General features: G+C 38.3%; 1 protein-coding gene across 1 annotated transcript in view; it reads left to right on the top strand.

Annotated features, from left to right (window-relative positions):
- The window catches only part of ADK (adenosine kinase), a 269,180-nt gene extending 254,688 nt beyond the window's left edge, over positions 1–14,492 (top strand). Inside the window, exon 10 of the mRNA XM_010000749.1 lies at positions 14,368–14,492. Within this exon, the coding sequence (XP_009999051.1) occupies positions 14,368–14,492 (125 nt within the window). The remainder of the gene's footprint in view (positions 1–14,367) is intronic.
- The last annotated feature ends 6,422 nt before the right edge of the window (positions 14,493–20,914 follow it).

Genomic DNA, 20,914 nt, shown 5'->3' with positions numbered 1-20,914 from the left:
GTTCATTCTTTAATTCAAAAATGCACTCAGTGTTATAATATACTCTACTGGAAATGTAGTTCCTTTATTCAGACAGCAGAGAACAAGAGTCCCATGGCAAAATTTCCTGTACTTCTCTGGGACTGGTATATTAACATGACTGAAGAGTGGTTTTCTTGGAGCTAATGTCTTGTCTGAGAGGGGAATGTGGGATATAACGAAAACTAACCCCATCAAGCAGGATTTATTTTACATTAGGAGGTCAAATTTGTTAGACTCTTGTATTTTGAAAGGTCTTTCGCAGAGGCACTCTATTCCAAAGGTATAATTCGCAGATTGTAGAGGAAATTCCTTCTTGATAAGTATGCCAACTTGGCAAATCACTCCTCCTGTATTTCTCCATGTGAAAGTGGAAAATAAGAAGTTTGTTGTGTTGTTGGTTTGGGTTTTTTTCTAGAACCTGTTTAACTACTGAAGGTCTTGAAACATTAAAGTCATTAAAAAATTTAAAGACATAAAGTTTCTGGGTACTTGTAACTCTATGAGTTGATGCATGAGTTCAGCTTTTCTGAACATGCTGTTGGCCTCCAAGGAGAGCTAGCTCACTCGTTCAGCTAGTAATAAGAAATAAACTGCATTCTTCAGTTGAAATGTGTTTTTATCAAGTTGGCATCAGGAACATTTCTGAACTCTTTGCCTCTTACTGCAGGCATCAAGTCATCTGCCGCTCAGACTGGTGCAATGTATGAATGAGAAACTGGGTTTTTAAATTGCTGCAGGTCTCTTTATGCTAGAAAACACTTCTCTAAACAATATTAACAGAGTTCTTCCTTTATTGCTTTCCATTAACACTGCTACCTTTTAGAAGTTTAAGCAATATTTATTTACTCTGTAGCATCTTAGCACCTCTTGTGGATTCCAGGGGTACCACAGACTTTCAGTTATAAATCCCTGGAATACCCATAAATTAAAGATGCAATTCCACCTCCAGGTTCTGATGACATTGACAAATCTCTTGGGCTTTGCTGACATGGCTTATGTCACGAGAGTCCTCTTAATGGAATTACAGCCTTCATTTATAGAGTTTGGGGAACATTGTATTACTTGTTAAATTAGCATTTACATATTACTAATCTACCCCAGCTTGAACCTTTGCAATAATTATAATCAAAGCATATTTAATGGCAATATATAGACTGCAATATGGACAGCATTACCACTTGATGCTTTCTTTTATGCTGTCCTGCTCTCTTCAGTCGGAGTTAGGTCTGCCTTCTCTTTGGACTTCCCTTTGTCATTGCCACCGTAACTAATAAGACCAATAAGCATGTTTTCTGATAGTTACTGCTGTTGTTGCCTGCAAAATCTCTCCTTTAGAATCTGTCTACTCAGTGGAACTGGGTAAAGAATCCATAGCAAATGAAAAGGAGAAGGTGTAAAATCAATGTTTCTTCTGGTTTTGTCAATATAAATATATTGACTTAGTAATCTGCCATGATCTAGTCATATACTTCATGAAAAGTACTAAAGTATAAAATGTAACCACAAATCATTTTAAAGTAGCATGAAGAAGTAGTGACAGAATGATCATGGCAAGTGTGTATTTCTTATCACCATGCTATAAAGATGTTATACCATTCTTAAGGAAAAGAAATCCTGAGAAAGAAGGAGCTCTTTGTCAAGCATTGTACGGTGCCAAATACGAGCTGATAGCAACTTGCCTGTGTCAGTATCAAAGCTGAGGTCAGCCGCCCAAACCACCTGTCAATTTTAAAACTGTGTTGGCAGCTTTCATGTACCAAGGAATCTCATAAAGCTGCTAGCAGTAGTTTGAAAGCGACATTCAGAATTTTGTTGGTGCTCATGCTTACAGAATAGGCAGTTCTCTTTCTCTCTCTCTCATGAAACCTAGTGTGAATCTTATGAGAAGGCCAGCTACTGTGTCATCTAAAAGAGAACCACTGTGATGGAAGAGAGGGAGAGCAACAAAAGAGGAATTGTCACCTCTTACATATGTCCTTACATGAGTGTGCCTCATGGCATCCTTTTCTCAAGAGACCATAGGTCTTAGTGGAGATACTCCCCTCCTTCTGTTTCTGTTGCCAAACTGGCCGAATAAAACCATTTCTTAATCTTTAATATAGAGGTTAATTCTAAACACTGTTTTTTTCCATCTTAATCTAAATGCCTCTGCAAATTAGATGAAGACCTTGGGCTCCTAAGCGTTTGCCTAAAGATCATCACATTTTTCAAATGTCAGCCTGTTTTAATGAGATAAATGCAATTTTTTTTCCTATAGAATAACATTCAGCTTTTATTTCAGAGCTAAGTAATATTTGGTATACTTGTACATTATTGAAATTTTAAAATGTTACCCTTAACATGAAACTTTCTTTGAATATATTATACATATACATATATGTATGTTTGTAAAGACACGGCACATAAAATATATACGTAGGCTTGCAAACAACCTATAATGCACAGCATATTTGCTCATCATTGCTCCTCCACTATTAAAAGTTTGATTCAGAAACCTTTTTTAAAAAACAGTCCAGATCTGTTTTCTGGACACATTAGTGCAATTTTGGAGTACCTTGACTGAAGCTGGTGTATTTAAACAAGTATGCTATTAATGAAAATGGAAACAGGATTGAATCCAATATAATAATTCTCATACTGTTGTTCTGCAGATTCTGTCATTCACAGAAGGAATGCAAGAATCTTTAAAATAATTTTTTAAAAAATCATCTAACATGATCTGAGTTGGCCCTACTTTAAGTCAGGGTCTGGAGTAAGGAGCTCCAGAGGTCTCTTCCAACCTAAATTCTGCTATGGTCCTATGAGTTGTAATACTATAGGAATTAGCTTCTCAGGTGCCATTTCCTTCTCTGAAAATGCAGCCTGTCAACTTCAGAGGGGCAGTGTTGGTGGCTAAAGAGTAGAAGCCAAATGGTTTGAAAGATTAAGCCTATAGATCTTCTCACAATAAACCTGATATAAGACTGAGATGGAGTGTACTCATGACTTTGTCTAAGTCTCATATGTATTTCATGTAAAATAATTGTGTGGATGGAGGCCTAATGCACATGTGGGAAATGAAGTTAAGTTCTTACAAACAGTTGCTATACAGCTGTACCAGGAGTGCTAAACACGCCCAAAAGATCTGAGTGTACCTTCAGCAGAGACACACGATTTGAATGGTTTGTCAGAGGAAAGTTCCTTAATAGATTTATAGGGGTCTCCAAGATTGTGAAAGAATGTTTTCACTAAAAACATTGCAGAGAAAAATAGTTATATTTTCATCTCTGTATCAATCTGTTGTAAGAGCTGCTCTCCCTCCAGTACTTGCCAACCCTAAAACATTCTAGATTTGTTAAAATAGAACTAGGAACTAGGAACACGTCTTTACTGAACAGGAAGAGTGTGATATCAGAAGCTACTTAATCCACTTACAGTGGCCTTTAGTTTGTATAAGGCTTTTATACTTTTTAAGACATCTTGGGAAGTTATTATCATTTTTTAATCACATTTGATAGAGGGTAGTACAGTGGATAAAACATCACTGCTGTGAAGGTACTGCCTTCTGTTAACACCAGAGCTCTGAGATGCAATTTTATTTGTTAGCTGGGAGTGAGGGGTATTTTTTTTGTGATATCAATTAAATATGTATGTGCATGTAACTTGCTGATTTTTGGTACAAAATCTAACTTTACAAGCAAAGAGACAATGGGATACGGCTCTGAATTGTTCCATCTTTTCTTTGAAGTAAAGATAAATGTTCTAACATAAACCAGCACTCTCTTAGTCTTCATTTATACAACATGGGTGGCTAATTGCCTCTGAGCAATCCTGTTGTTTCTGAGATCATGGTTGATGAGATATGAAGCTTTGAAATAAAAATACCTTCTTAGTGTCATCAGCATTTAGACTGACGGCCGGTTTTGCCCATCTTTAATACTCTTGTTTTATAAACAGTATACATGAGTATAATAGCTGAATTGCAGATAGGGCATCAATCTTTGCTTGCTACAGGATAACTTGTCAAGATGTTAGTGACTTACAGCCCAGGTGTTCTGATGGCATTCCTAACTCTCTCAGGTACAACATCACATTTAAACCTACGCTATTGTGTTGTCATGTTATCTCTGTGACTGACCTTTTGCGAACTAGAAGATTACGAGAACGTATGTCCCAAGTTGTTTTCTCAGTTTCAGCTAGAGGTACATCATTGTTCTGATCAGTAGTGTAGCCAGTTGCTAGTAATTTCAACATTAGTACTGGTACAGTTTAGGAATTTGCCACAGTTTGAATTGCAGCTATTTAAACAAAAACATAAAAATAGATACCACTCAGGAAAAAATATAGAATATTCCTGCTTTCCATTTAATTCCCTTCTTTACTTTTTACCAATTCCATTTACCAGCTTCTTTTTCCATTAAAAATTATTTCTTTGGAAAAAATAGACTTTTCTCTGTTGCCGAAATATGACTTAATTGTCATACGATCTAGTTTAATTGTTTTGTTTTAGTTGCTCCCCTTCTCTTGGTTTCTAACTGCTCATCTTAAATTTATTACATGTGGGGGGGTTTTATCAAAATGTAGTAATTTCAATACGGTAATTCACGTTTCACCTGTACAATTTAAAGGCAATCCAGAAAAGTACATAGTAGAGTTGGTGTAAGGCAAAACATTAGTACACTTGCTGTCATTTAAATCAATCAATTTAAATCATCAATTTAAATGGAGCAGTGTATGAATTTAAAAACCTTCAGAAGTTTCTAATTAGACTGAAGCAGGACCGGATCCTTCAAGCCACTGTCTCTCTTTTCCTGTCAGTAACACTGTCAGTGTTAAGGGAGCCTCAGTACACAGCAAGAGGATTAATATTTTGCAAAATTGGGTTTTTAAAAGCCTAATTTACCTCACCATAAATTCAGTGACATTCTGGACAGGCTTTCTGAGAAATAAATGCCAAATACATTGTGTACCTTTTAAAAAAACAAACATACGGTGTTAAAAATAGATTTTCAAAACCAATTATAAAGTTCCAATTTTTGCTGTTAATAGCTATGGGACAATTACAAATTGACTTAATGCCTCAAAGCAGATAATCACCATTTAAAATACTTTGTCAGGCCTACTATCCCTATCCTCATAACATTTCATTTTATGTGAATGTGTCATGTGTTAGAAAATCATGTAATGATTTTAAAAAATGTTCATGTGGTAGGTTAGAAATTACTTTAATGCGTTATTATTACCTTGCTCACAGACTGTTGGTAATATTTTTGTGTTATTTTAATGTGTTCTGAGTAGAGACAGAGGCACTAGTCAGATTGGATCATCAAGAACATTCCCCTGGGAAGCAGGGCAGGATATAGCCCCGTAAGAAACAATGTGTCAGATTAAGCTGATGCTATATTTGCAGGAGATGCAGCAACACACAACAAAATACAAAAGTACACTGAAATATGTTTTTCACTTGTGGTATGACTTGCTGTGGTGCTATGGAGACGGACACAGTGACCATAAAGGTACTTCTCAGGCTGTGGTGTTAGCTACCAGGATCCTCATGCATTTGCAGCTGCCTCCATTGTATAATAGGATGGTAACATCTCCCATAATTTGTTCTCTTCCCCCACACTGAAATAGGCTCATACTTACAGTGGGAAGATGGCAAGGTTGCAAAAAAAAAGAAATAAAAGAAAAAAGCATGGTCCCAGTTGAAAGCGGTGGCAGGAGAAGAGCTTGTAGGTTCATTTGACACTGAGGTCTTCGTAAAGGGACTTTACTGTTATTGGTGATCAGTAAAAGATTAGTATCAATCTAGGACTGTAACATATTTAAAGAGGCAAAATATATTAAATGCCACTGTATTAAAATAGAAGCATTATGAATATAACGCTAGGGTAGGCTGTTTCAGCCCACAAAAGTCAAGAAATGCATAGGCTGTGTAACTACGGTATTCACACTGCATTGGGTCTGCTTTTTGATTCTCTTTGCATGCTGCTGGCTTGATTGATGGATGTATTCTTGCAAATAGAACCTTACTGAGAGATGGTTGCCCTGCAAACCCAACTTCAAATCTCCTAGCTTTTGTGTATGTGAATCTGTACTATGAGGTTACATTCATGTAGCCTTCTGTTAAAAACTGAATAGAGGATAGTATAGTATTCCATTTTCTTATGCTTAGAATGTCATTATTTCTACATTAAATAAGTTAAATACTCTTCCTCTTATCCCAAACAGTATATGTAGCTATCTGCACCATTTAATGTCAATACAACACATCTGAGGCTCAGAAAATTTCCTCATCTACTAATTAAAGGAAACTTATTTCATTCTGCTGTGTCAAAAAAGGCTAAGGTGAAGTTTAGCTTTTGAAAAACACTTTAAGGAAACTTTCTAGGATATGTTTTTAGGAAAAACAAAGAAATATCAGACTAGAAAGTAAGGGTTTTTTCAGATGGAGAGGGTGCGTCCAATTAAAATACCTCTATTTGGTTTGGCATATACAGTGCCTTGAACATTCCTTGTAAACTCGGCAGGTTATTTTTCTTTAATCAAGTGCTTTCTCCTGATCCTGGCTGTTGGAGACAAGCCCAAAGCCACCAGATTCTGATCCAAAAGGAAATTTCCCAAAATTCATCATGTCAGCTTAAAAATTAAAAATAGGACTAAACAATCAAAAGTTGCAACTTTGTTACTGGTTTCCTCCATCACATCTTTCTTGGAGCATATTGTAGACTGAAATTATTCTTTTTCTTGAACAATAAGATCCTTAGAGGAGTTTAATAGGAGTGCTGTGCAACAGATTATAAGTTGAGTCCACTGAGGATGATTAATGTGGAGGGTGTCACAGTACAAAACACGTAAGCCTCCCCTCCAGCTTTCAGCTGTTCCCCCTCAAAGGGTGGGCAGTATTCACTCAAGGCATAGGCCAGCAATGGGAAAAGTCCCATCAATCCCGCTAGGCTTCAAATCGGGATCTAAACTTTCTCGATCCATTGCACAGCCTTACACTGTAGAGTTACAACCACTGTTTCTACTCACACAAAGGCATCAATGAAACAAGACTCCTGATTTTCCTTAGAGAGAGTCTCTGATGGGCCCAAGCATCTATAGAGAGGCCTTGGGAAGTGCAGTGACACTTCATTCTATGAGCTGCAGTGAGCTGTCCAAACAGAGGTAATAAGACATGCAATGCAATAAAATTATTCAGCCTTGAGTAACTGAATGCTAATGGAATAACAGGGATGAAGTGGAGGTTTTTTTCTTTTTTTTTTTTATTGTCACATTTTTGCAGGAAACTTTCAGTAACACTTTCCACATGTGATTGTTTAAAGCATTAGAGTCTGAACTCTTTTTCGCTTTATGTATTCAACACCTTCACTCCATTCCAGGAAAAGACTGTTAAACTGAAAACACTCATTTCACTTATTCATAGTTGTCTAGTAAATGCAAAGTTGTATTATTTGCATGTGTCCATAAATGACTGTATAACCTTAGACTAAGGAAGACAAACACCCATCTAAGTGATCCTTACAGAAATTCAGTGCATTAAAAATGTGCCCATAAACATAAAGAAAACAAGAGATATAGGGACAGCAATGCCAATACTAAGTGCTTTTCTTGAAAACACGCTGGTTTAATATTCATGCTGATGATTAGAAAATAAGAAGTTTGTGTAAGAGGATTGTACATAGTGAAATTCATGTAGCACAGGACCATTTTATAAGTAAAGTAAATATAGACTTCTGAAACATTTTATTTGTGATCTCATAGTTTTGTCATGCTCTAGAAGTAAAAATATTGACATTTACCAGGCTGTTTGTTCCAGCTTTCTGATCTCCTGCAGTTTATTTTTGTAACAACCATATCGATGAGCCTCTTACTCAGCTCTCTAGGTTTAACTGAGCTGAGTCGATTTGTTACCACAGCTTCAAGTAGCTGTTACAGAACAAGTGAGACATCCTAATAAAGCTGTAAACGTGTTTACTCAAACATGGTATTGATTTTACTTGGAGAGGGAGAAGCTAGTGCTTAGCTTGGTGTCAGGGAGGATGAATTTAACTGTAGCTTTTCATTGTCATCTGTCATGTTTGTGAAACACTAAGTGAAGCCACAAGAGGATAATTAGAATTGCCAGAAATTTAGCCCCTAAAATCAGTTAACCACTTGAGATTTTTGTAGTTTCATTAGTTTTTATTAAAACTTTCCTCCAGTGGTATAGTCAGGAAGGTTTTTCTAATGTTCTTTTCAATGAAAGTAAGATTTCAAGGTTGCCACTTGTTAGATATACATCTTAAATGACTGCTTTTCTGAAAGGGTTGGTAACCTTTTTTCTCTGACTTGCAATTAGCCTGACATTGCAGTTCTGTAGAAGCAGAGAGCCATTTCATTTTAAAAGAGAGGGAAAGACACTTGTTTGTACACATACACATTTGTAGTTAATAACATACATGTGCATGTGTTGAATAATTCTTACACTATATTTTGAAAGAGGCAAGGTGTGTGAAGGTTGAAAAAAAGTATAGTGTATTTGAAGAAACTTAAATGTTATTTGTCTTACATATTGTAAGCCTAATGTGTCAGACCATAGGGCCAAAATACATGAAATGAGAAGCCAAAACCCACCCTTAATCAAAAACGTTTCCATTTAGAATAGCCAACATTTGGTTTGATAGCAGTGGGCAGGGCCTCTGGCTTACCACAATTCTTGGCTGTAATATCCACCATCTGCCACAAAATTAAAAAAGGATAAACCTCAGCATGTTGACGTATGGTCATTCAGTGACTATATTGCAGAATCATCTGATGCCAACATCATTTACAAAATCTAGGTTGGCTGGTTGGATGTTGGCACCAGCATTGCTAACCACCTGATTACAACTGACCAAACTCCAGCTACCCCAACATTAACTCGCTCCAACAGCGCTTAAAGACATCCAATAAAGCCTCAGTCGTATCAGCTACAAGGCTTTGAATTGCTAGGGTGATGTTTCTTGAAACCTGCATCTTCCCACACTGCTGGCCTGGAAAGCTAGTGGGATCACATAAAAATAGATCAGCCTTCGAGCAACTGTGATAAATGCTGTATGCAAACGAGAGTGTGAAAAGGTGCTTGCAACTGTCCCCCATGGTGGAATAACACCATTTTTAAAAAGGCAGTTCATCAATTAAGCTGTAGAAACCTTAAATACAAAAAAAAAAGAGGAGGCACCTCAACTGTTCATGATCCTTTCTGTGGCTGGGACAATTTTTGCTGCATTATATTAGGTACTTCAGGGTTCAGCTGTAAGAGGAGGATTGTCCGGGAGCATCACTCAGCAAAAAGTTTTTGAGGGGCTCTGACTCAGGGTCAGGTTCTAATTGTTTATAATTAATGCATTTATTTGGGATTTTTTCCTGCTTTTCTCTCTTGCTTTTAAAAAACAAACAAGCACACACAAAAAAACCAAAACAAACACATTCATTTTGCTTTGGGCATCTTATAAAGGTTGGAAGTGTGAGAGAAACTGCAGAAAGACGAGTAGTGGGGGAGCTGGGTGTCGAAGGCTATAAACAGATTTCCAGCCAGCATTAGTAATTAACAGTCATTAAAATTAATTGTCAAGTGTACAATTTGAAATTAAACATTTGGCTTCAATATTAGCTGTTTTAAAGTGTTGTTAAACCATTACTGAAGCAGACCAGAACTGTTTTAAAATCTCCACCATTGGACTCCCACATTCCTATCCAACTGCACTAGCATTAGACGTTCATTCAGAATTACCTGTTATAATCTGGAAACAAACTTTCAAAGACATCACTGATTCCAGGGAAATTGCCTCTGAATTGTCTATTTTGCTGGCCACAAGAAAATGAACTTAGTTCTCCTTTAGTGATTTTTGGGTGCCCTTAGAAGTAAAAAAGTAAAGATGATACCTTTTGTGTCATTCAGTGGACTGTCTTGCTGTGTGTTTTCAGACTTATTTTGACATCCCCAAAGAGCTTGGTTTGGGCCTAGATTTTGAGGCTCAAGCACCACTTCTGGCACTTGGCTGACAGAACTGTCCCTTTGGTGATGAGCACAAAAAGGACAAAAGGAACTTGACTTTTCCATCCCTCATTCTGTTTGCAGACCTAACAATTATAGCCATTGTCTTTGACCATATGTAGTAAGGAAGCTGGAAATAACACAGATTAACTCTCCATTATTTCAGCCACTCTTTTCAGAGCAAAGTGATTTCAGAGATGCTTTTCTCTACTGAGCAGAAAATAAATAACTATGGGCCAAAAAATAGCTATTGGTGTGTTAGAATCACTTCTGTCACCTGAGAATGCAAATACATTTTGTACCACTCTATGGTTTAAAGCAGCTTTTGAAGCAAAGTTGTCTTTGCTTTCTAGGAAAATGCTGAATAAGTGGGATGGACTGGGCACAGTTCCACGTAAGTTCTTATCATGACAAGGTACAAGATACTTGGCTGTCCATGCCTGTGAGGGACAAAGGTGTCCCAGTCTGAAAGCTGGCCAAGATGGCTAATTAGAGCAAGGTGACCTACTAGACATCCTGCAACTGTCATTTCTTTTACTCCACGAACAAGAAACACTATGGATGTCAGGGCAGGAGGCAGACAAATGGGAAAGCCTTGAGTTTTTTTCTTGCTTTTGTGTTCTAGAGTGAAGAAGGTGGTACACAATACTTAAAGTGAGATTGTCTTGTGTAGCCAAAATATAGTACTACTTCCCTCAGTCCATTCCAGTGATAGCCAGGAACAAGTTCAGGCCATGGCAGAAGTTCAGATAGTTGCTGAGCTACTTTAGTATATGCTGGGATGATCTAGTTCTGTGATCCCAGGCCCATGAGACAGGATCAGAGTTCAATCCTGCCCTTTTGTGAAATGGTAGGAGCAGTGTAAAGTAAGTCTGAAGCTGTGTTCAGAAACTTATCTTCTTGCATTTCCAGTCATGGCACCTTAAAGAGATTACATCCTTCAACTGCTGATCATCTTCCCTCTGCTGCCCTGCTCCGTGGTACGGGAGCAAATAAACTGGGTTAGCAAAGGTCTACTGTTCAACAGCTTACTGTTTAAACTGATCTGGCTCATTTTGTCAGAGTAGCAGGTTATACAAGCAACGAAGAAAGATGGTGAAAAACAGATGGGGCAGTAACGTCTTCAGCTGGAACTCAAAGATCTGAATCTGTGCCTTGAGAGAATGACTCATGGGGTTTGCATCTCAGTACCTTATACACTGGAGGAGGCAAGCTCTGAATTGCAGTCTGACCATGTTGGTTTTCACTGCATTAACTAAAAAAAAAAAAAAAAAAAAAAAAAAAAGAGCATTCTGCAGCTAAGGCAGCCAACCTGATAGAGCTCTTTGTTTCTCTGCTCAAACAAAATGATGCTTCCAGGTGTTCCCTTGGGATCTGCTTTGCCAACTGCCTAGGCTTCCTGTGTAATGTAGTTCTGTGTTTGTGATGTGTGTGTTTGTATTGTCATTCGATGCAACATTGTGTCAGATACTGCTATTTCTGTTTCATCTATGAAACACATACCTTTCAAGAGAAACTGAACAGACAAGAGAAGGGTTTGAGGGCAAACTCCCCACTGCAGTTTCTAACTGTCTCATATATGACAGCTGTATTTAATGTCATTTCTCCACCACTCTGAAATCGCAGAGTTGTCTCATTTCTATTCCCAATTAGAACAGGATGTTTTTTTCACCTGATTCTGTTTTCACTTAGGTCGAATAAATAAGAAGTAGCATCAATGAAGACAAAAAATACACACTAGCTTGAAACCACAGTGAGCCCAGGAGGTGATAAGAGTCTCAGTCTAGTTGGTATTGAAAAATAATCCATGTTTTATTGTCCTTTGCTCCTTGGATTTTCTCATCTTCATATTTGTTTGATGACTTGATCATAAACGTAGAGGACAGTTTTTCTTTTTTGTATAAACCCCTGTCTCAATTCCTGCTCTGCACAAAACCTAGCCTCATGTTTGCCTTTGGAGGCCTGCCCAGTGAATCTTTGATATTTACTGAGTCAGAAATGGACTTTCTTAACAGACTCATTTTATATACGGTTATAACTTGCTCTCAAGTTTTAACCACCCAGAAGCACACTGGCAAGCTCCTGCCTCCCAGGCAGTTTAAATTTAATGATTGACATTCTCCATGAATCCAAGTTTTTCCTAAGAATGCATGTTAATTTAATGGAGAGCAGACCATTTTCATCTCATTATTCAGAAATGATCTGATTTCTGCCAGGCATGCTGTTTGAATTTCTCAACTGCTACCCAACTATTACAGCTGGACCGTCCTGTCACAGTTGTGTGGTCTGTCATCCCCTGACCGCCATCAGTGATAGCACTCACAGCAGAATTTCTTCATGGTTCAGATTCTCATCTTTGTATACTGAAAATTCCTGTGTTCTCCACTTGTCCTTATGGACTTGGCTCTTGTTGGTGAAGCAGCCATATTTTCCCATCTAGTGTCAATCAGTACCTGTGAAACCCCAGCTAATATGTAGTTCTCTGGAAGTGTTGATGTCAGGAACATAGAAGTTTTCACCTGGTTGCCAACTGAAACACCTACTTTCTATGGCCTCCCTATTCCAATGAAAAGTATTTGATTTCTAAATTTAGTGGTTTCAAACTCTTCTCCCATTTTGTTTAGACTTATGTGGGGAAGAAGAAGAACCGTTTCCCACAGGTGCGCTTTAGAGAAAACTATATCCACTAGGATATAGTACATTATTTTCATTATGAGTCATGACTGAGAAACCACAATAGATCTTGGTAATTTAAGAAAATGGGGTCTTTTGCTTACCAGCAATACGCTTCACTAAGCAACCTTATTTTTCATCGTTTATATTATTTTTAATCTTGAAGGAGCAGACATTATTGCATAGAATGAAATACTTTCATCATCTTCTAAGGATGTGTTCTAATGTGCCACAAAGGGAAATATTTGGAAAAGGAGCACAGGTTAAATGAAAGCATCACAATATAAACATAATTTTTCCAATAATAAGCAAGCTGCACAGAGAAAGTGTATTTGAAAGCAAGCTAGAAAAACAAAACATCTTTGACTCAAAATTTGTCATAGGTCAGAAATTGGTACCTATGAGCTACATAGTACTTATGAGAGACATGGTTTCAAGACTAGATTTGTACTGTTGAGGCCCAAGACCTCTTAGAGCATGATACAGGAACTTGAAATGGGGGATGGAAGCTTTAAAAAGAACATGTTTCAACTTGCTAGAATTCTTTTCCTGGGCAAGTCTCACTCTCTCTCTATGATTGGATGAGAAAGAGAGATACATCCGAAACGTATTAAAAATGGGATAAAAGGGAATAAAATATTACCTCTAGAATGACAGAGTAGTTTTTAAAATTATAAGATACAAAGTTTACTTTTCAGATCTTAAAAACCTCTTCCAAAGTAAAAATATATATTTTACATGTGCCATAAGTTCTGTCATGCTTCAATCACAATAGTTTCAGCCAAGACAGAATGTTTCAGAAATGAGGGACTCAATCCATGAATTTTTTTTTGTGCAACTTGTAATTATCTTTCTAAGTACCTATGAATAATCTCTGTTTTAGGACTCTCTGTTTATATTCACTTAAAGAGGTGTTCTAGTTTTCAAAACTCAGCTACCAGTGATTTCACATTTTCTAAGCCATGCCTGCTAGGGCCTTGCTAGCTAAAGCAGTTAGCCAAGTGCCCAGATTCTGAGAGGTGCTTGGGTCTCCATTTAGTTTGCTGTTTGTGTAGCTATCTGAACCTGCTAAGAGATACCCACTGTTTCTGAAGTCTTAGGTTAAATTTCCCATAATCAAGGGCAACAGACATCTTACTTTTTCCTCATCAGGTAAAAATTTCTCACCTTCTTTTCATTGTGAGCATCTGTAACTGTGAATATAGATAACATTTATTTGGTATGTGCCTTTCTCGATTTTTGAGAAAAGCTTGCAGAATAACACTTGTGTGGGGCTGTATCTGTAGTCAGTATGAACAGGAAGATGTCTCTTTAGCAGGGAAAACTGCATCTTTGTTTTTAAAACGTTATTTGAGGAATCAGGGGTTCTCTCTGGAAAAGAAGAGCACAGGAAGTCTGGTAAAATCATTTTGAGGGCACTAATCAATAGCAGTCTTAATAATCTTCAGTATACTTGAAGCTACCAAATGGAGAGTACAGTTAGAAATAAGAGCAGCAGCACTCCAACTCAGTAGGTCACTCAAGCACAATACTAGATTTAAGCTAGCCAGGCTAACCTGTACACAGACAGTTAGGCCAGTATTACAGTGCTTTGCCCATGACAAACCAATACACTCAAAAAAACTAATCTAACTATTTTCTGCCTTCTCTTTCTCTCCTGCTTTGTTCCACAGGCTTTCTCTCACAGCTCGTCTATGACCGACCAATGACCGAGTGCATCCGGGCTGGACATTACGCAGCCAGCGTAATTATCAAGCGTTCAGGTTGCACCTTCCCAGAGAAGCCTGATTTCCACTGATACTGGTGAACTGGAGGGATCAAGAGTAACACCCACGTTGCCATGGGATTGCTGCCTAAAATTTTCCTCCTTCCCTTTCCTCACCTTTCCAATTACCTGCATCAACGCTTCTGTACTTCTGTTCATTGTATTCTAAACAAAATATATATTTCTATGGTGTTTTTCTCAGTAGTCTTAACTTCTGAAAGCAATGCTAAGTGAAGCTTATTCTCTCATCCATCAGAAAAAAAATCCCGTTTACACAGTTTGTAAGGAAGTCCCATGTAAATGACACTGCTGATTAACAACTTCAAAATACTTCTGTCTACTTATTTAGTTTATATCCAGCTGTGGCCAACTCCAACTCAACTTATGTGACATCAACAGACCTGACCTTATTTGTCACTTAAAATTATAAACCAGGAATTGTTCTTTGTAGTAGTGGAGTCATGCTAGTGTAAAGAGCAGTGTAAATATCCTGAGAATTTCCTTACGTATTTTGAGTGTACAAGATCTGGCCCTCAGATCCAGCCCAGCTTCCATAAAAGTGAATAGCTATTTTGTCATTTAAGGACCCAATCTAAAGCTGATGTCATGTATTCAATCATCCTGCACTGATGTCAGTAGCTTTGGGTCTGGCAACTCTATGTAGAGCCACATTCATCTGTCAGGTGAACCAGCAGGCAGGTACTTGCCTTGTTTTCAGAGCAAATGCATGAGTTGATGATGAACAAAAACAAACAGGTTGAGCCTGTCTCCTCCATGTGAGCTTTCTGGAGGCTATATTTAACTAAGGTACACATAGTGAAAATGAGGTACAGAAATATTTATGCAGGATATATTGACAGGAAATGCCAAACGAAATCTCTGAAACGCACATTTTTAAACTTCTAATTTACTTTGAATAGTTAAGCAATATGGCAGATTTTGTTTCTATTTACAGTATTCAAAGAGGTGATCTGACACTGCATTCATTACTTTGCTATGTAATTTGATACTGATAAATAAAAAATTGTCATACAGTAAGTCCTGGTTTTGTATCGGTGTGTGTCTGGCTTTCCTCCGCATATTGTACTGAAACGGGAACAGGAAACAGGTGCTTAACCCATAGCACATGCTAGGTCTCAACATTTTATACATGATTTTCAGTGTCCGGGTGGATTTTCAAGAGTGTTCTCAGTGGTAAGGAAGGGAAAAACCCTTATTCTGTATTTATACCACAGGAGAGATGAAAAATTAATGCTTAGAGTTCATCAAAGAATGTTAAGTCAGTGTAAACTTTGTACTTTCCTGCACAGCATGGACCAAGGGACTCACAGAGACTGAATGTTGTTATTACAGTTTGTATATTACAAAGAGCATGGAGAAAAATTAAGGCTATGATCCCAATTTCCTTGTTCGACCCAGTATCCAGTATGATACATTGAACAACAGGCTCTGTCCTCTTAGAGATCACCTGGTGATCTGCAAGTACATCAAGGAGCTTAAAACCAGCCACTTCTGAAAATCCTCATGAGTCCATGGAATTCCATCATCCCAAGCACAGGTCACTGCAGTGTAAGTACCATCCGTTCTTTGAGTACCTGGGCTCACTGCTTGTATCTGAAAAATGTTGGATATACAGGCCTTATCTGTCTGTGGGCCCGCTCATGGACTGTGTTGTGCAAATAAGACTTGTCTGGTTTCTTCCATATATTTCTCATGCTGTAGCATAGGAGAAAGGAAGAGGAGTTAATGTATTCAAGTGACAGTGGATCTGCAAACAAAATTGAAAGGTTACAGTGTGCATGGTCCTCAGGCTTTATGGTTCGATCAGATGAACATTGTTTTTTACATCACAGATTAATTTATAATTCTTTAATTTGATGTATCCATATGATGTATTCTGTTCAAGAAAAGCTGACAGGCTGAGAAAGGATGTGTTGCTGTCCCTGCTTTTAATGTATGGTCACATATGCCACACCACACTTATTGCATGAATTTGACTGTCAGTCAGGAAAAAAAACAACAGTTAGCGGTTAAATTTGCTGTTCTCTTTGCTCTGTGTCCATGACACGTTTCATTCCTTTTGAAACAACTTTATCAATGCCCTGGCCAGGTAATTATGGTCTATTTAAAACAGAATAACATTCTTTACCATACCAATGAAACTACAAGACATCGTAACTACTGTAAAGGAAGGGAGGATATGTAAAAGAAGGTAGTCATAACACTCAGAGCGGTCTTTCCTCCCTTCCTGCCTTCCTCCCTTATTTCTCCAATATGTGTCAATGCATAGTTTTGGATGTTACATAGATACTTAGAAATGTATTGCCAAATCATGTTATAGAATTTCAATTTATGCTGTCAAATTGCCTGACAATTTAATTCTGGATTCTTTTCAGGATATGTATTTCTTTCCTGCTTCTCGATAATGAAGGGGGTTTTATCTACGTAATGGATAATGGTGCTGTCCTCAATATTCTCTCGCACAAATATTCTTCCTCTCTCTTTTGTCTTCTACCAGCTTATTTCACACAGAGGCATGTTAGAAAACTGAGCTTCCTGAAAAATGTCATGGAAAGAGTTGTCTGCCAGTGACATGTGCCACTGTCTCAAATCCCAGATGGGATAACTGAAGTGAGTCTGTCACTGAGCTTGAGCTATCATTCAAACCCACAGTTCTTACCTGGGTTACTTGCAGGAAAACAAAGATTGCAAATCCATTTCCCAGTAGCCACTGGCCAAAGCATATCACCCTCATTCAGATAAAACACTGTAGCTGGAAATAAGACTGCATCTCCTAGGCCCAGCATCATGCATTTTAGTATTGTTTTAGTACCACATTAGTGGGTGGCAATGCTGCTGAGATGAATACGCAAGGAAGAAGGCCCAGTATTCAGAACGCCACATGCTAAATAACTGAGAACTAAGATCTTGGAATCAGCAAACAAAGGTTGTGTTTCCAGTTCTGCAGATTATCTACTTTGTTACTTTGGTAGATCGGTTTCCTTTCTCAATCTGTTTCTCTCTAAAGAGGATGATAAGCTCAAATAGGTGGTAAACTTAAGAGATGAAGGTGGTAAGAATTCAAATAGAACAGCATCAGCCACATCTCTGCCTGTACTCATTGCTAGTCTTTTGATTATTTGACTTTTTCCTTTGGTACATGATCTAATTTCAAGCTACTTGTTTACCCTTTATAAGTAGTGCTAGCTGTTATTACCTGTTTGAGGGTTGAGGCAGGGAAGGGAAGGGAAGGGAAGGGAAGGGAAGGGAAGGCTGGCAGAGAGTGCAATCACCCCTGCTGCTAGTTACCCATCAGTAGGGAGGGATAATAAGTTATGTGGCCTCCCCTTTCAAACTTTGGGGAGTGAGGTTGGGGTAGCTCTGAGGTAGCAGAAGAAAGAGGATGGGAAGGGAAGGGAAGGGAAGGGAAGGGAAGAAGGGAAGGGAAGGGAAGGGAAAGGAAGGGAAGGGAAGGGAAGGGAAGGGAAGGGAAGGGAAGGGAAGGGAAGGGAAGGGAAGGGAAGGGAAGGGAAGGGAAGGGAAGGGAAGGGAAGGGAAGGGAAGGGAAGGGAAGGGAAGGGAAGGGAAGGGAAGAAGGGAAGGGAAGGGAAGGGAAAGGAAGGGAAGGGAAGGGAAGGGAAGGGAAGGGAAGGGAAGGGAAGGGAAGAAGCTTTACTTACAAAGTGAAGTAACATATGTTCATGAAAATCACAATAGAAATGCACACTGTTTTAAGATGACAAGTTTGGGATCAATCTTTAATTTAAAGGGTCTTATCCACAGTTTTCATAAAGAAATGTTAATTAAAAGTGTGATGACATGTTTGGGATTTAAAGGAAGTAATTCTGCAAAGGATTTATAGCAATCACAGCTCCAGAGCATTAGGATTAGAGATCCTTGTGCTGTTCCTTTTCAGCGATCATGTGATTGGCCTGCTGTTAAATATAGCTCTCATTTAGTGAATTGAAACAGGCATGGGAGAGGTAGGCATAGTTTCCCTTTAACCAGTGGGATTTCAGAGGTGTTGGAGATTATACAATTCATTAGGTTTTACCTAACATCAAAAGGAGAGAAGAGCTCTTAATTTGGGCACCAACTGCTACTGTCTAAAAGTCTTTCAGATTAAATGAGAAGAGAGCATGTGCAGTGCTAACTGCTTGTGTAAGAGCATGAGCCTATTGTTTTATATTGTTCTCTTCTTGAAGTTAATTCTCATACTTAAGAGGTTTGGAGATAGTTATGTCTATTGTGAATAGTTCAGCAACCAACTGGCTCAGAGGTTATTGCCTAAGCATCTTTCCCTTGGTCTAATCCCCTGCAAGGTTTTTTTCTGAGCAGTGTTGTTAATCTAAAATGACTGCTAACTGACTCTGGTGTCAAACATTATTCATTATGTGCTTTAAATGCTTCCTGCAGAGGCCAAAATAAATTTCACTTTTTAAAAGCAGACCACAGGAGTGCCTGTGTAGGATATTTCCTAAAAGATTAGACTCAAAATGGCAGTTAAGATGATGAGGAGGAAAACCTGTGGAAAAAAAAAAAAAAAAAAGTGTCACAATTTAACCAGGGACATACAAAATGGACAAATCTCACTTTCCAAAATCTACTTTTTGTATAGAATTATCGATAAGCTGTTCCTGTGAGAGAAAACATGCAGCCTTGCAGGACAGGAGAAATACTTTTATAAAGACATGAAATAAGCAATCTTAGTAGAAAATGAAGGCCAAATAAGCAGTTTTTTTAAAACTGCAATTCTTTTGTGTCTTGTTTTTTTTTTTTCAGGTGTCACTGATACTGGCATGAAGCAAGAGGGGGTTTTTTGTGTCAATGGCACTGACAGGCCTTGCATGTGTAATGACAGTATGGGAAGAGAGAGAGACAGGTAGATTTGAATAGCAATAAGGTGGGTTTTCTTCCAGTGTGAAAAGAGCGTGGGATTCACGTGTACTAAGATGAAGTATAGCCTTGCTGCACAGTGCAAATATTTAATGCTGTCCTAACTATCTCTTGGTTTTTGGAGTGTGACAGTTAATAGCCGTCAGCTGCCAAAACCAGTGAACAGTTTCGTTCCCTAAAAAGAAAATGAAAAGTTAAAAAATGAAGCCAAGTCAGACTAGAAACCTGCAAATCATAAATGTGCTAAAGCTTAGCAGGCAGATCATCTCCAAAGTTGAGAGCCATGTCGACCTGAGCTGCTTCTCGAATGAGAGAAAGATCGAGTATGTCTGTCTTCTAGTCCTAGCTTTGCCAGGTACTCACAGGCAAGTTTTGGCTGGGCTTTCTGCTTCCTGAGGCCGTTACTCCCAAGTGATGTTTGTAAAGGAGATTGAGTGAAGGCTGGAAGGAAGAAAAGCCAAGCATTATCATTATTTCAGATCAAATATCTGAAGTCAGTGGTGCAGCATAAATCCATAGAAAAGTGGAAGAGCTCCTAAACTGAGTGTGAGAGAAATTGTGTGCTTGGAAGGCTTCCCTGTCAACAGCGCTGTGGAGATGTTAACATTTATGTAAAATATTGCCCTAAAATAAGCATTACTGTGGAATAATAACAGCATATGAAAGAATATTTCAAGAAATAGATTCAGCTCAAAAATCACCTCTCATTCTATATATTATTTTTCTTATTCATGCTAGAAGTTACACTTCACTGTAATTAAAAATTGCTCTATTTTGAACATACCTACCTTTTAGGTCCTTGGGAACAGTCACATTCCCTCTTCCGCTATATATTTGCTGGCTGTTCTTACATGACAGTTAAGTACCAATCATAACTGAATAGAAGGCCAAGCTCTCCTTGCTCCCAGTGTAGCCACTGGAGAGCATGCCTCCAGAGGACAAGTTAGAGCAAGCTCCGCAGGCACCTCTGCTGGCTCTAGAGAGAAGGTAGGATGGGGCCTATGGCTGTTAGCCATCTAAAGCAGGAGCAGAGAGGGGGCTGCTCTTCCCTAGCCTTTTCCCTTGATTGGTACTGCAGTTTTCACAGAAAGGCACGGGAAGGGAAAATATATAACCAACAGGCAACCAGCAAAATCTGTAACTGCCAGAAAAATCACTCATGTTTAAATTACCTTGATCTCAGTTTCTGAAAATTATTTGCATTGCAAGTTAATTATTATTTTTCTAACCTCTCCTCTTCATATTAATACTTGTAGATACTGCACAAAACCCCATTGCTCATTTGCTGTTTGGGCAGTGCTTCCTACACAACCCTTTTTTTCCTTAGGACTGATCTCTCTTCTGAAGTATTTTGCCACAAACACGCCTCCTGTCCCAGTTTGCTTCATAAAAAGAGTAGGTTTGGGTTTTCCTAAGCGATGAGGCAGTTACCAATCACATCAGGTTTTCCCAAAAATTGTTGTCATATCTTTAAATTAGTCAATTATAAATAAAATAATTGATCAACTTCGGAATTCATTTTAAGGGATATCACCTATTGGTGGGACTATTAATGGCAC

This window comes from Chaetura pelagica, unplaced genomic scaffold (assembly GCF_000747805.2).
Source record: "Chaetura pelagica isolate M959 unplaced genomic scaffold, ChaPel_1.0 scaffold166, whole genome shotgun sequence".
Taxonomy (NCBI): Eukaryota; Metazoa; Chordata; class Aves; order Apodiformes; family Apodidae; genus Chaetura; species Chaetura pelagica.
This window is presented reverse-complemented; position numbering and strand designations above follow the sequence as displayed.